Source organism: Parasteatoda tepidariorum, chromosome 11 (assembly GCF_982258835.1).
Source record: "Parasteatoda tepidariorum strain Cologne lab strain chromosome 11, Ptep-v5.0, whole genome shotgun sequence".
Taxonomy (NCBI): domain Eukaryota; kingdom Metazoa; phylum Arthropoda; class Arachnida; order Araneae; family Theridiidae; genus Parasteatoda; species Parasteatoda tepidariorum.
In genome coordinates this window covers 19,339,187-19,354,822 of record NC_141765.1, presented here as the reverse complement: position 1 = coordinate 19,354,822, position 15,636 = coordinate 19,339,187, and the positions used below count along the sequence as shown (strand labels likewise).

The following is a 15,636-nucleotide window of genomic DNA, read 5'->3' as shown; positions in this document are numbered from 1 at the left end:
GTAAAAAAAAAAGGGAGAGAAGAAAAGTAAAAGATATAGATAAAGAGTAAAAGATATAGATAATATTTTCTCAAAATAATGGTTCATAATTTCCCAAGTATTGGGGAGGGGTCCGGACCCCCTGGTTATGACACCCGTATTTAAACCAAAAGAGGTTCTTATGGAAAATATAAAAAAATCTAGTAGGAACCATAAATTATCAGCTCGGGAAAATAGATAAATTCGCAACGAAACAGAACTTGTCTATTCACAAAATAACTCAACAAACAAGTATAAAGATCTCCCATACAGTAGTCTGGCGCACTTAGAGATCAATTCAAATGTTATCTTTTCAAAACTAAAAAGAAAACCAAGACTGTTTAATCATCATAAGGAAGAGAGATTGCAAAAGTCAAAATAAATCATGACTTGGGATGCTATATGGAAAAATGTAATTTTTTTCCGATGAAAAGAAGTTCAATTTGGAGGGCCAGGATGATAATAATTACTACTAGCATGATTTGCGAACAGAACCTCGTGATTTCTTTGATTGGCAGATGGATGGTAGCTCGGTACACGGACTGATTTGGAACTTTTTTATATAATGGCAAACTCGACCATCGGTGAAGCTCTGAAAAAATGGGCTCTAGTTGTTATCAGCTACTTTATAAACACCTTATACCTTTTGATCCATATCTTACTTTCTAGGAGGGTCAGACTGTAAATTTAAGGAAGACAATGCGTCAATGCGTCCTATTTAACTAAAAATTCGTTTAATGAAAAAAACATGACCACCTAAACTGACCAAGTAGTAGTCCTGATGTTAATCATACAGAAAACTTAGGCCGGGGTAGCCTGGCTGGTAGGGCACTGGGCTCATGTCGAAAAGATCGTGAATTCGATCCCTGCCTGCCGAAGACTCCCCGTGTAGTAAGTGGTGACTGATGCACGTTAAATCTGCCGGGTCATAAAGTCCTCTTTCTTCCCATAACAAATCAATACCTCTGGGGGATCCAGAAGGTCTTCTGTATTGGAATCAAAGTTGCAAAGATATGGAGTTGAACATAGTAGTTAGTAGTCGTAAACCCAAAAATTGGGTAGGCTGCAACGACGATTATAAAATAAAAAAAGAAATACAGAAAACTTGTGGAGCTATTTAGCTAGACAAGTGTTTGCCAATAACCATCAGTATGAATCTGTATACAACCTGTATCATGGATTGAAGACGCAAAATTCCTAAATTTTAGCTTGAAAACTAGATTGAGTCGAAGCTATCCAGAAAAATGGTGAATGAACTTTTTTTTAGTTTTGTAAAAAATTTCGTTTTAACTGGTGGTCTTCAAATTTTGTAACAGATATTCCAGGGGGAAAATTCTGAAATTGTAGAAAAAATATTCATATTTAAATATATCTCTGAAAAATTATATGGATATATTATGTTTTTTATTCATATTCATTAACTTAATTTAATTTTGGAAAATATGTTTTAATTGTAATAAAAATCACAAAAATCACAGTGGTTTTATTATTTTGTTATACACTGTATAGGTTTTCGTTCATAAATTTACTTTTCATTCAGCTGAAAAATATCTAAAAAATGCCATTTCTACTGCATCAGAATGATTAATATGCCTTGAATATTGATTTATATATGACTATTATTAAGTAAAAGTGTTATATTGTAATTGTATTCAGCATGAGTTATTTTTAATTTTAAAAAACTGTCTAATTTATCGATAAAAAACTTAATTGCGCAAAACTGCTAGAAATGGTACTTTAAATATTTTGAATCATTTTTATTTATTTTTTTTTTTTTATTCAAGCTGCATCACTTTTATATTTTATGTCAGCTCAAACAATTATTTAGATTCAGTCACTCCATGAGAAGTTCAGATAAAATACATATTCACCTTTTTATTGAAATATGGAAACAAAATCCACCTTTTATTTTTCAATTGTTGAAAAATATCAGTTAAATAATAAATTAAGAGAATAAAGCAATTTTCAAAATGTATGGTATATTTTGATAAATTCATTTATTAAGCAAAGTTTTATTTTTTAATGAAATTTTGAAAAAATATTCTCTTACAGAATTTAGAATTTGTTAAAGAACAAATTAAAATTTTATCAATCATAGCGAATTAGAAATCATTTCGATATCGACTACATCTCAGATGCAATTCTTTTTTACGCAAATTCAAACTAATGACTTCTTGAATTAGTAAACCTTAAGTGAGAAATAATATACAGAAAAATAATAATTCTTATTATCTAAAAATTATATATTTAAAATGAATTCGGCGGGAGAAATAAGTAAACAATTTTTCACAAAACAAGTTATCAAATAATAAATATTTTAAAAAAGCAAACGAAACTCTCATATACGTCAAATAATGGTGAACCTTTACCAAAAATAATGATCTCATTTTTCAAGAATTTTAAATTCTTATTCTAAATGTGCCCGCTTTTTTCGGAAAAAGAAATTTTTTTGCATTAAATTTCGAAGAATTCAATCTCTTTTACGAAAACAAATTTTAACGAATGTTGAGCTTGATTTAAAATTTGTAAAATATATTTTTATGGTTATAAAGTGTTTATCTACACTTATTTCGTGTTCATCTAAATCGAGTTATTAAAAAAACTATGGGAAACTTTTAATGTAGATATTTTTTCCCCAACAACTTAAATATTTCATATTTAACAGCGAATAGGCTGAATAATAGCGTGCTCTGAAAAGAAAATTGGCATCATTCTCTTGAAATGTTTCAAATTCAAGGAAAAGCGATTTTCTCTTATTGGCTTTGTTTGGCTAAAGTTACAATAGCAAATTCTAGCTTTTTTCGTATTATAAGTACCTTTGCTTTTTATTATTTAAAATGATGGAATTAACAATCTTTTTTAGCTTTGAGAAAATAGATTGGAAAAAAATACTTAATTTTGTGACGACTTTGTTTTCGATTTTATTGTTTGTATTAATTTATTGTTTTTCAGAAATTTTATGTTTCGCTGAAAAGTATAATAATTTTATCCTCAAAAACATTCATATTTCTACGTCAAATTTTTTGAATAAATAAATTTTAGATATATATGTACATTATGTATATGAACATTTAAGAAAGAAAATATGACAGTAAAAATGATTAGTATTGAAATAACATTAAAATATATACCTTCCAAAAAATCTTTCTGCAACAAATAATTTGAGTTAGATAAGTCATGCATAATAAATATCCAATAAGGTGGTTTCTATCGAAAATGTTGAAAAAATAATTAACTAGCTTTCTTTCGAACAATGTTCAAAAGAACAATTGCGTCTTTTCGAACAAAGAATATGGTATATGAGATAAGGAATCTTTTTTAAAAAATTAAATGTTTTGTTGAAAGAAAACTTGTATTGATTTAACTACTCGTGGGAATGGAATTGGAACTAATAGAAATGAAGATTTGATTTCTGTGACAAAGAGAATATACTCAGATTCAAACAAAATTGAATTAGCTTTCTAGGCAATGAAAGTTTCGTATAGACATGAAAAAACTATATATATGTACATTTTCTATAAAAAAAATGGGATAAATGTTAGTTTTAAGTATAGCTTAAGAAAAAAATAATTAGGTAAATATCATTAAAATAAAATATATATGCATAGTAACTATAACAAATGAAAAAATATCTTTATTTAGTTTGTAAGTAAGTTGATATAAAAATTTCACTTGTTGCATTTCAACTACAGTTGTTTTCAAATCTCCATGAATACAGGTAAACCAGATGCAAGCCCTGATAACTACATTTTAGAAAAATCAGTGGAACAGGAGAAATTGTTACGAAAATTCGTATTATAACGCATGTTAACTAAATCCTTTTACAAAGTTGGATATTACATATAAAAAGTGAAATGTTAAGCTAATGGAAATGAAAATGATTACATGCTTATATTGAAGTTGATAAAAAAAATTGATAAGATAATATATTTGACAAATTTTTTTACAAGTTGTGTCAGCAGTTTTGAATCTGGATGACTCACTTATAAATAATAGTAGAGATGTTATTGGGATTTATATGTTCTTTTATTTGTTTATGAATAATCTTTATGTAATACTTTAAAAATTTCCTTATTTTGCAAATTTTCTCATCATGTTTGAGAGCTCAGGCAACATTTGTTAATAAAATGCTTCATATTATTATTTTATAAGTTGCCCAAGTTTCTAAAGCCATTTTTGTCCATAAAATGGGAATGTAGTGCTTGCTTATACTACCATAACATATATTTTTGGAATTGAATGGAAATAACTCAATACACAGCCTCATGACTGAATCTTCTAATTGAAGATGTTTAATAGAATTAATAATGTTTCATAGAATTAATAATAAGATGTTTAATAGAGTTAATAAGAATTTTACTTATTCAAAAAGGAATTAATAATAATAAAAACAAGGGTTAAAATTTGGGGGAAAATTGTAGGTATATTTAAGTAAAAAAAATTGATATTAAGAATTATTGTTCAAAAGTTCAAATGATGTTAAAATATTTGGTTGTTGAACCTGTTATTAGACAGCAAAACAAAATGATAGCTGACATAAAATATAGAGTGTATTTATAATGTACATTTACAGGGGAATACTTTGATATATGGTTGATGCAATTTTACTGCTAATTCATGAATACATTTTTTTCAAAGTTATGAAGTTATTCTATACTGAGAAAAGAGGCATAGTTAAAAATAAAAGAAAGTAGTAAAATTTACCGTGTTTCTGGCTCTATGGGAATAGCAAGAAGCTCTGTGCTTTTTAGCAAAACATTTTGGAAATGATGATAAAATTAACAATAAAATATAGTTTTACAGTATGGTATAAAATTTGATAAATTTGGTAATATTTGGTAACTTTATCGTGGTGCTTAAGAGCATGGCATATAAACCATTTATTTAGTTAAATATATTTTTCAGTTTTGTATATTTTATTAAGTATGTGGTAAAAAGTACTATAATTTTGAAAACCAGAATTTCCGGTAAACCTTTACTACATGAACGGAAAAAAATTCCCAACATGTTTTATACCGTATATTTTAGTTTCATTAACATGAATTTAGATGCTTTTTTTAAACCAGAAATATCATTACCATGCAGCACAGTTATTTTACCAGAATTGTTTTCTTTGTGTATGATTTAAAAAATGTAATATCTTGAAATTTTAAAGAGACTTCATCTAATATTTTTTTAAAAAGATATAAAAAATTCAATATATGTAAATAACTCTAAAATACGCGCAAATGAATAAATTCTTTGTTCTTTGTTGCCTCTGCAAATTAATTAACTAAGGTGAAAATATAAATCGAAAAGAACGAAAAAGCTTACATTACGCAATTTGGAGTGTTTTAATTTATTATTGTTATAAAATCGACAAATCAGGCTAAGTTATTAAGCATTTTCAACACAAATTTACCTCTTAAAAATCACAACGTTATTACAAGAATGTAATATGAAGGTGGTATAATATGAAAGAAGGATTCATTATTGTTATTTGTTTCAAGTAAACTTCACATTAAAATTAAATAAACATATTTTTTAATGAATATGTCAGAAATATGACATATGATATTTCATATATGAAATATATTATACGAAATATGATATTTACACCACACATGAAAAAACTTTCAAGAGTTTTTCTTTTTAAATAATATTTTGTAATTTAAAAAACTCCGTTTATCTATTCAATAATTTTATCCAATGTTTAAAAAATTTTCATTTACAAATATATTTCTTTATAATAGTTGATATACTTGAGTTTATTTAATATAACAACTTTGTAAATTTTATCAATGGTTTTTGTCTTTTAAAAACATTATCACGCCATTTTATTTATCGTAATAGTTAGAAAACATGCATTGAGAGAGAATTTGTCCTGATGATAGCTTAGAAACATTAACAAAATTTCTCAAGTAAAATTTCTATTATTTAAGTGAATTTTTAGCGTGTCTAACATACTGTTATGCACACGAAGAAAACAATTTCTGTAAAATTACCGCGCTGTATGGTAATTATATTTCCGGTAAAAAAAAACATTATTCTGGTTACTAAAACCTAAATACACGGCATTTAAACCAAGCATCAGGTAATTTTTCCGTTCATAAGATAACGTTTTACCGGAAATTCGACTTTTCAATGTTATAGTTATTTCTACACACTTAGCTAAAAAATTTGAAATTGAAAAGTAAATTTAACCGAAAAAAAAACTGAAAAGTAAATTTAATAGAAAATTAAATTAGAACGGAAAAGTAAATTTTAAAGAATATATGTTTCTTTTCATACTCTATGGTATCAGGATAAAATTACCACACTTATCAATTTTATCCCATATAAAAAACCATACATTATTGTTAATTTTACTAAATCATTTCCAGGGTATTGCGGTAAAATATACCGAGCTCTTTGGGGTTCCCATAGAGCCAGAATAATGGTAAATTTACTATATTTATGTAGTTTAGACCATAATTTTTTCTCAGTGCATACTACTTGTTGAATATGCAGTTAAAAACTTAACCATATAATATTTATAAGAACATCCAAGAATATTTAAAGAACATTTTCCTAAATTATATAATATTTATAAGAACATCCAAGTTTGGATCGTATTTTCAGGAATTTTATGTCCATTAGCGATATAACATGATCTTATGCAACTTGCCTTTGTATCGAAGTTTATAGTTTAAAGCTTTATTTTTATTTAAAAGCTTTTAGAGTCAGCAAACTTTTAAAACTGTCATTATGATTAAGCAAGACATTAAATATTTAAAAAAAATCAAATAAAAATTTAAAAGATTCAAAAATTTTATTTCACGTCCTTACCTTGATTAAACTCATTCCTTTTACTCATTATATAAAGTTTAAATAAAAGCAACTTCAGGGAAAACTAATTATATAAGAGCAAAACGCGAAAAATAATGAACCGCACTAATACTACTTTCAGTTAAAAATGATATTATACTTCTGAAAAATGTTTGTTACGTGTTCAAAACATTTGAACATTTCGATGCAAACAACCAATTTTGAGACATAAACAACTCTGTCAAGCATTTTACTGTGATGCGAAAGTATCAGCCTATACACCTGCTATGATGTCATAACTAAAAGTCATTTCGAAAGTGACTTTTTTGAGCTTACAAGTTTTTAACATAATAAAGTTTAGGACCACGAATTCTGAGTCATGGAGATTAAAATAAATTGTATTTATTTTCTAAACAAGATTACCTGAGAAAGTTTTACTTACCTTTATCCTTAGTAAAATGCATAATGTCTGTAATTAAATTTGCAGGAAATTTCGTGGCTTCTACAGCTACCTACTGTCAAACCAAGTATAAAAATATTGGTTTTACGTTAATTTTTACGTTGAATTGTTTAAATTATGGTTTAGGATAACATTGGATCCAGGTTTTTCAAATTTAAGAATTGTTAAGGGTTTTAACAAGTTTTAACTACTTAAATCAATACATGGGTTGCTATATTTTTTACGAGTAAATACAACGTTTAAAAATTATAAATCAAGCTTAAACGGGGCAATATTATCTAAAAGACCTTTGAAATATTTAATATTTTTTTTAAAAATATTGTAATAGAGCTGTGATGGCTTTGGGGATAAAGTGCTCGCATCCCAATAATGTGACCTGGGTTCGAATCCCAGTTATAGCTGGTCGATATGAATTCCACAATGACAATAGTGTTGAGGAAAAGTATCCTCAGTGGTAGATAGATCAGGGGTTAGATTTCCCTGCCCTCAGGCTAACCATTGGAAGTTTTTATGGCTTTCCTTTCGATGTAACGCAAATGCATGTGAGTTCTATCAAAAAGTCCTTCACGAAGACAAATTTCCACCAATACTATATCCAAGAGTTCCCTTGTCTTCTGGATTAAGCTCAAAATTACAAAGCTATGGAGTTTAACACTGACAGTCGTAAACTCAATATTGGGTTTGCTGTTCATCGACTGTTATAAAATATTAAAATATATTTTTTAATATTTATTAGTTTTTGATATATTATTGAATAATTTTTTAATATGTTATTTTTAATATATTAAGTAAATTATCCCTTTGCCATTGGGCTAACCATGAGAGGAATTCGTAGTTTTTCTCTCCATGTATCGCGAGTGTGGGTTAGTTCCATCAAAAAGTTCTCCACGAAGGCTACTGTGAGCCATTGCTTGATCTAGGAGTTTCCTCCTCTTGTGGGTTGGGTTTAAAATTTCTTGTACATTGAAAGTCTTAACTCAAAATTAGGTCAGCTATTCAGCGCCGGTTATGAAATTATAAAATAAATATGTAGTCTTTAGATACGATTTTATAATAATATTTGAAGTATATTTCTGAATTTTTCTGTAAAAGTATTTTAAGTTTAATGACGCTATGAGGTGTATCATCTTCCAGCAGATGATAAAACATGGGATCTTACTTATGAAAAATTTATAAAATAAAAAAAATCTCATTTAACACAAGATATTCTTTTTAATTTTGAAAAATTGCAAAAATGACAGATGTTTGAAAATAAAAACGTTTTGAAAAGTAAAAATGTTTTAAAAAGTAAACAATTTAAAAAAAATTAGATTGTTGAATTCGATTAATTCAAACTAAAACTACATGAGATGGAAAATTCATAATATCATGAAAAAAATTGTATATTTAAAAATAAGATTGATTCCAAAAATAAGATTTTCTTAAAATAATTTTAACAAGCGCATTCTTTAATACATTATAATCTTTAAAAAGATTTAAAAAAGAAAAATTCGATTTTAGGATAACTCATCATACTTAAAAAAATGTGAAATCGAAAAATAATTGAAAAATAATTAGTGAGCTATCCATTTAATTTGCTGATGGTAAATTGGAAGATGAATAATAATGATAAACAATGTTTATTCTTATGTTAATGATGGAGAACTTAACTAACAAAACCAATCCAAGTTATTTCGATAAACATATTAAGTACAATGACATATGCATACTACATTTGTGACATAAAATTCTTAGTTTATAGTAAGCGAAATGTCAGATTAAAAAATATGGATACTTACTGAAAAAGTGTTATATCAAGAATCACCGAGGAAAACACGCGCGCTTGAAAATACATGTTCAACGTGGTAGTTTTCGTTTATTTGATTGACGTCATTGAAAGGTAAATGGATCACGCACACAATTCACGAATCACTAACATTCATATGTGACTAAAAGTTAATTTTTTTTTAGTATACAGCTGGAAGCTGACTGTCAAAATAACAGGACATGATTACAAATTGATAAGATCATTTTTTTATTTGATAAAGAATTTTTTATAGATTTTGCTTTTCTCTTATAGCCTATTATATAAAAATCTTACAAGGGAAATTTTTTACATAAGGAAAAAAAAGTAGTGATTTAATTACTTAAATTATCAAATCATGCAATTGTCTTAAAACTTAGTTAAGAATAATTTTCATTATTATTTTATTTAATTTGTTTTAAATGGAAGCAGCTAAAAGTAAACTAAAAGAAAATCTTGCATACATAAGTATTTTGAATGTACAATACATATCCCTTGCATATAAAAAATGTGTACCTTTCATGAGTGTGAAAATGTCTGTTGTCCCTTCAAACTTACACTGAGAGAAAAAAGTAACGTCAAAATTATCAGAAAACGATAAAATTTGCCGTGTTTCTGGCTCTATGGAAAAACCAAAAAGCTTGGTAATTTTTAGCGAAGTGTTTTGTTAATGATTCGGTAAAGTTAATAATAAAATATGGCTTGAAAATATGTGATAAAATTAGTCAGGTATCAAAGAATTTGGTAAATGGGATTAAATTTGGTAATTTCATTAAGAAACTTCAGAGCATGGCATAACATTAATTCGAATAAGTTTACTTTTCAGTTTTGTATTTTTTACTAAATGTGGGGTGATATGAATTATAATTTTGAAAATCAGAATTTCCGTTAAATTTTACTATATGAAAGGAAAAATTGCCAAATGAATGGTTTAAATACCATATATTTTGTTTTTATCATTAGGAATGTCATTACCATGCATTGTCATTACCATGCAAATGTCATTACCATGGTAATTTTACCAGAATTTTTTTCTCTGTGTCTAAAAGTGCTGGGAATGATATCTGTATTAATTCTAATCGCATCTGTAGAGCATTATAAAAAAATGTTGATAAAATTTAGAAAACTCATCTGCAAGGTTTTTAGTAATGATCAGCTTTTAAATGTATTTCTAGAATTCTTGTCAAAAATGATACAAGGAAGTAAACACATTAGGTATCTTAAATTAATATTTAAACGGGGATAAAACATAAAGTCTATCGGAACCCTATCAATCGCTAACGAGAAAGACGGAATTGAAATTTTTTAATTGAAGGGAAAAACTGAGATGAATATTGTTTCTCCCTCGAAAACATTGATTTGTGAAAAGTATTGGGAATACTTCCTTAGCTTCATTTTTGACAACGATTAAAGAATATATATATCTTATGGGCAGTCATTACAGAACACTTTGTAGTTTTAAAGTATACTCTCCAATAAACAAGTTATAGTTTCGTATAGAATATTTTGTTCTAGTGAAACTGTTTTATTAAAGCATTAAAGGAACGATATATTGAAGCAAAATAGCTTCAACTGCAGTTTACTGATCACACAACATACATTTTCCTGTTGTCGACAACGTATATGTTTACGTATTACACAACAGAAATTTCTATTTCGATTTGGTAATAACTAAAATAAAATGTATACGTGTCAAGTGCATGCTAGAATGAAAGAATGTATTTACGATGTTTGAAAATTTCGATTAAGTTAGATTCTCACTTTTATGTGAACGTTTATCAAGCTGGTTTTTATAGCAAACTAATATGATTGAGTTTAATAAATAAATATTCCTGTATTTAATGTTCATCATACAAAAACAGCGAAAATGAAAATAAATATCTTATTGTAATCTCTTTCCTGTACTAGAAATGCAGTGATCTGTTTTGTTTGGCATTTTTTATACGAAATACAATATCAGGCAATTAAGAGCACATCACAGAAAAACAAGCATTTGTATATGATTTTAACTGAAAAAAGTAGACAAAAGGATAAGCACGTGAATAAATACTTGAAAAATGATTTCGTGTATTTGCTTGGTTAAACAATGTATAGAAAAGGTTTTGATCTTCTGATAGCAATTAGAGAATTTAGCGTTTTAATGCTTAATCGCTGGAAATTATTCTTATTAATAATTTTTAATTAGTATTAAAAACGCTAAGATGGTTTATATATTCGTAAAGTTGTCTTTGATGTTTAGCAAATAATACTTTAAAAATTTTTGTTTCGTAATTATTTAGGTAAGTTTTTATTAAAATATACTATACATGTAAAAACAAATGACTTGATGAGCAGACTTTGAAAATTTACATTCTTAAAAAGTGTGAACATTTTAAGGATTGTATGACTTCTTGGTTTGATTTAGGAATCAGATACCTTAAAATTAAGGGTAGCTGATTGACTCCACCAGTAATTAAGTAAAATAAATTATGATGATATAAGAATCAGGACCTTATAAATTACATTTTAACTACGAAAATGTAGTTTAAAATTTAAAATAAAATAATACGAAGTTAATGAAAAAATTTAAAGCTCAGTAATTAAGCAGTTGAATAATATTATAAATTGGAATTGATGGTTGAGATATTAAGTACTTAAGGGTCTTGGAGGAGCCATATTGCTATATGTTATTTTATAGCAATTTAGCTATTTCTATGCTATTACTTTTCTTGCATTTAAAAACAATCATTAAAGCGAGTTATTCCGACATTACTCAATTTTTGAAGCCGGTAATCTTATAATTAGTCATTCTTTGAAGCGGGTAATTGCATAATTTTAATATGGCAAAAGTGACCGAAAACTCAGAAAAGTACTTCTTTTAAATTAAAAAAAAGGGGAAATAATAAAGTGTTCGACTGTTTTTTTCACCACTTATTTTTTTCCCACGTTACCGGTAAAAAATACGACTTCAGGTTATTCAAAGTTGGTAAATGCCATGAAATTATTTCTTTTTATCAGGTATTTCTTTTAACATTTTTGATACAACGACATTAATTACCTTTTCCATTTTGAATTATATCTGGCTCTTTGCTTGTTGTTGCCCACAGGCTATGCATTCGTTTCAAAGCATCATGTCTTTTTTCAGAATTCAGCTGAAGGGAGTGGGTTCTTTGAAGCACTTTGCTTTTAACAGAAGCTGCAACCTGCTAAAAGCAATTAAATGCATTGTTGCTTCATGAAAAACATCTATGTATTCATTTGAAACATATTTGTAAGATTAAACGTTACTTAAGTATATTTATCTTTGATAATTAAACAAAAAACAAATTTATGCTACAAGCAATCATTCAAAACAATTAAAAAACAAGTATTTCTGTATTTTCTATACTCTTACTATGTTTTTATTAAAATATATAAAAATGATAGGAAGCAAAGCTTTCAAACTAGACCAATTTAAAATTTGTCAATGAACTTTTTGAAAACAGCCTCGTAGCAGTTATTGTACACATAATTTCACCTTTCTTGGGAGAAAAGAAAGTGTAAATTGTGCATTTATTTGACTAGAATTAGGATTTTAGTGGTGTGTTGTTTGGACAATTAAAAGTAAAAATCAGGGAATTACTTAAGTTGGAAAGGTACTAAGATACTTACTTGGATTCAAAATCAGAGAATTTCTTAGGTTTACTAAACATTCGATTGTTAGGAATCTGTTAGAGCTAATGTTTGAACCATTGATGCTATATATGCGTCTAACTTACTCTCAAATACACTAACTTCTTTATTAGAAATCTACATCACATTTCAGAATACATTAAATTTATTCAGTTTCTTATCCCGGCTACTGCCGGAAATATTTTCAATGAAGTTATTTCAGTTGTAAAATCTACTTATTAATGAAATTTATGAGTAAATGCAAGATTAAAATAATTAAGTTATTAAGTTAAGAAAAAATATTGCACAAACTTGTTGTAAATTCGGCTGAGCATCGCCTGAAGATGTTTGTTGCAATTTCTTTTTCCTGGATGGTCCATTTGCTTCCATAGAAGGTTCAACTATTTCTTTATCTTGTCTAGCCTAAAACAAGTAGATAAATATTTCTTCAAGGTACGGTCTGGTTGCTGGAAAAACTTTTAACTAAGCCGATTGATCACATCAACTTTTCTCAGAGAAACACAATTTGACAAGTTATGAGTACCGGGGTAAAAGATTTATTGAGTTATTTTTAATAGACATTCCAAGAAATAGGCTTAAGTTGTCTAGGAAAGTAGATTAATATCTTTATATATCAAATTAAATGATAACATTTAGTTTTATATTGGGTGAAAATTATTTTAATGCTGTATGTAGGAAACAACTTAGTATGTATTTTTAAAATTAAGAAAAAGTAATTTAATAAAAATTCTAAAATCTATAAAAAATAGAAAGAAACATTTTTTCATGCATTTTTTTTATCCAAAAAAACCCAGTAAATAAAAAAATAAATATAAAAATAATTTAGGAATGAAAATATTTATAGGCTAAAACAAAAGTTTGATAAATTTTAGATGAGTTTTTTGAATTTTGAGAGGATTTAAGAATAGGACCAAGTATATATTATTGATTAAGTATTCTTCTATATTCGAATGAGGTCTTTGATTCGAGATGAATAGCAACTAATAGAAGTAAAAAACAGGTTTTCGTTTTTATTATAATTTATTATAAAAGTAATAAAATTATTTTTTAATTGAATTATTCATTTCAATGCAAAGTTAAAAATCGTGTGTCGAGATATTTCGAAGTAGTATCTCTAATTGATTAATTTTGATGTATCACTGATTTTTCTTTAGATATAGTTAAATTATTTGAAAATTTTACACATTTTGATAGAAAAGTGCATGCATAGAATACTTTGCACTCTTTACTTCCATGTAATGCTTTTAATCTGAATTTCTATGAAGGATAGAACCTGTATAGGATGTTGATATTCAACACCACCTATTTTAGATTTATAGAAATTTCGTGCTCTGTTCTGTTCTATGAAGTAGTTATAAGAAACAAAATAGATCAATTTTTACTGGATTTAGTATACTTTCATTTTATTTGAGTTACTTTAGCTGTTGCAATATGTTAACATATAGTAATTAAGTCTTAAAATCAGCTATGGAGAATTTGCTATTTCCTATTATTATCCTGCTATTACTTTTCATAAGTAAGTGACCCAAATATAAGCATTTTCATTACTCTAATTTTTATTCTGCAGATACGAATTTGAAAATTGGCCGATGAACTTTTATAGGTATGAGGATAACAGGAAAAAAATTGAGATTGAACTTCTGATATTTGTAATAATAGTTGCAATAATGGACAGTGCCTATGCTGGAAACCCTTGAATCTAGTTGGGGTTCCTTTTTAAAATTATGTAAACAAGTCCTTGAATGAACGTAAAATTTTAATGAGGGTAATTTAACTCTATTTCAGTCTGTTGTGCTATCTATTTAGAATTGAATCTGATTCATATTCTATATACAAGATAGACAAGAAATAGTATTATTGCTTTCCTTTCTTCTATGACCAAATCTGTATTCAATCACCCAAATATGGTACTTATTGCAGCATATCGCGTCTAACTGTTTTTCTTAATGATACAGTACACAATACAAGTACTCTATTGAACTGTATAGACCACTGCGGGACGGTTGAGCTGCAACAGTTGTTATTACTTTTCTCATGGATTGAGGCTTGAGTGTTGGTTTTGAATTAGAAGCTGGTTTTGATTTAACAGCTGATTTATTTCAGTGACCCTATTTGGACTCTTTTCAGTGTCCATAATAAAAGGGCCATTATTCAGTGTCCATAAAAATTAAAAAATGTTCAGGAACCAGGATCAATTAAGATCCAGCATGTTATGAAATAGAAAATAACGTAAAAACGTTTCTTTCCACGAAATTGTATTTAGACAATTATTATTTTTAATTTAATCTTATCTAGAAATTGGTTTAGAAGTATCATATGCAATTAATGCTCAGAATTATAGCATAAATAACAGTTTTAATAAGCAAAAAAAAAACCTGTATAATATTCAAATATGCGTTTTAGCTTTTAAAGACAAATTCAAACCTATCAAAATTTCTTAGATGAACTTATTTTCTCTCTTTTAAATAATGTGTAAAAAATGCTTTTTTTTTTCAAAAAATATTAAAATTTTCAGGTTTTAAAAAAAAGCAGATTAAATCTTAAGAAATATTTGCCACTACTTGCAATTTTTTGCGCCGTAGGGAGTCCAGTGGACCCCAGTGTGCATGTGTTACAAACCAATTCCGAATCCTGTCTGGGGATAGAGCGTTCGCCTTCTAATGAGGCAAACCGGGTTCGAATCCCAGCGATGTCTGGTTGATACGAATTTCGCATCCGGCTTGCACCGACCACAGTGTTGACGTGAAATATTCTCAGTGGTAGACGGATCATGGGTTAGAGTCCCCTTGCCGTTAGGCTAACCACAGGAGGTTTTGCGTGATTTTTCTCTCCATGTAATACAAATGTGGGTTATTCAATCAAAAAGTCCACCACGAAGGCAAATTTCTCCCAATACCTGATCCAGGAGTTCCTTCCCTAATCTTCTGGATTGGGTTCA

The 15,636-nt window shown here is 27.6% G+C and overlaps 1 protein-coding gene across 10 annotated transcripts in view; it reads right to left on the bottom strand.

The window, feature by feature from the left end:
• LOC107451019 (uncharacterized) overlaps window positions 1-15,636 on the bottom strand; it is a 227,555-nt gene that overhangs the window by 107,112 nt on the left and 104,807 nt on the right. For 5 of the 10 annotated variants that reach the window (XM_016066980.4, XM_071187638.2, XM_016066976.4 and 2 more), the window contains 2 exons: window positions 12,990-13,100; window positions 12,085-12,232 (listed from right to left, as the gene is read on the bottom strand). In XM_016066980.4, coding sequence (XP_015922466.3) covers window positions 12,085-12,232; window positions 12,990-13,100 — 259 coding nt within the window. Of the gene's footprint in view, window positions 1-6,825; window positions 6,990-9,042; window positions 9,177-12,084; window positions 12,233-12,989; window positions 13,101-15,636 lie in introns of those variants that run through there. The other 5 variants (XM_071187637.2, XM_016066977.4, XM_071187636.2 and 2 more) reach the window with 3 other exon arrangements.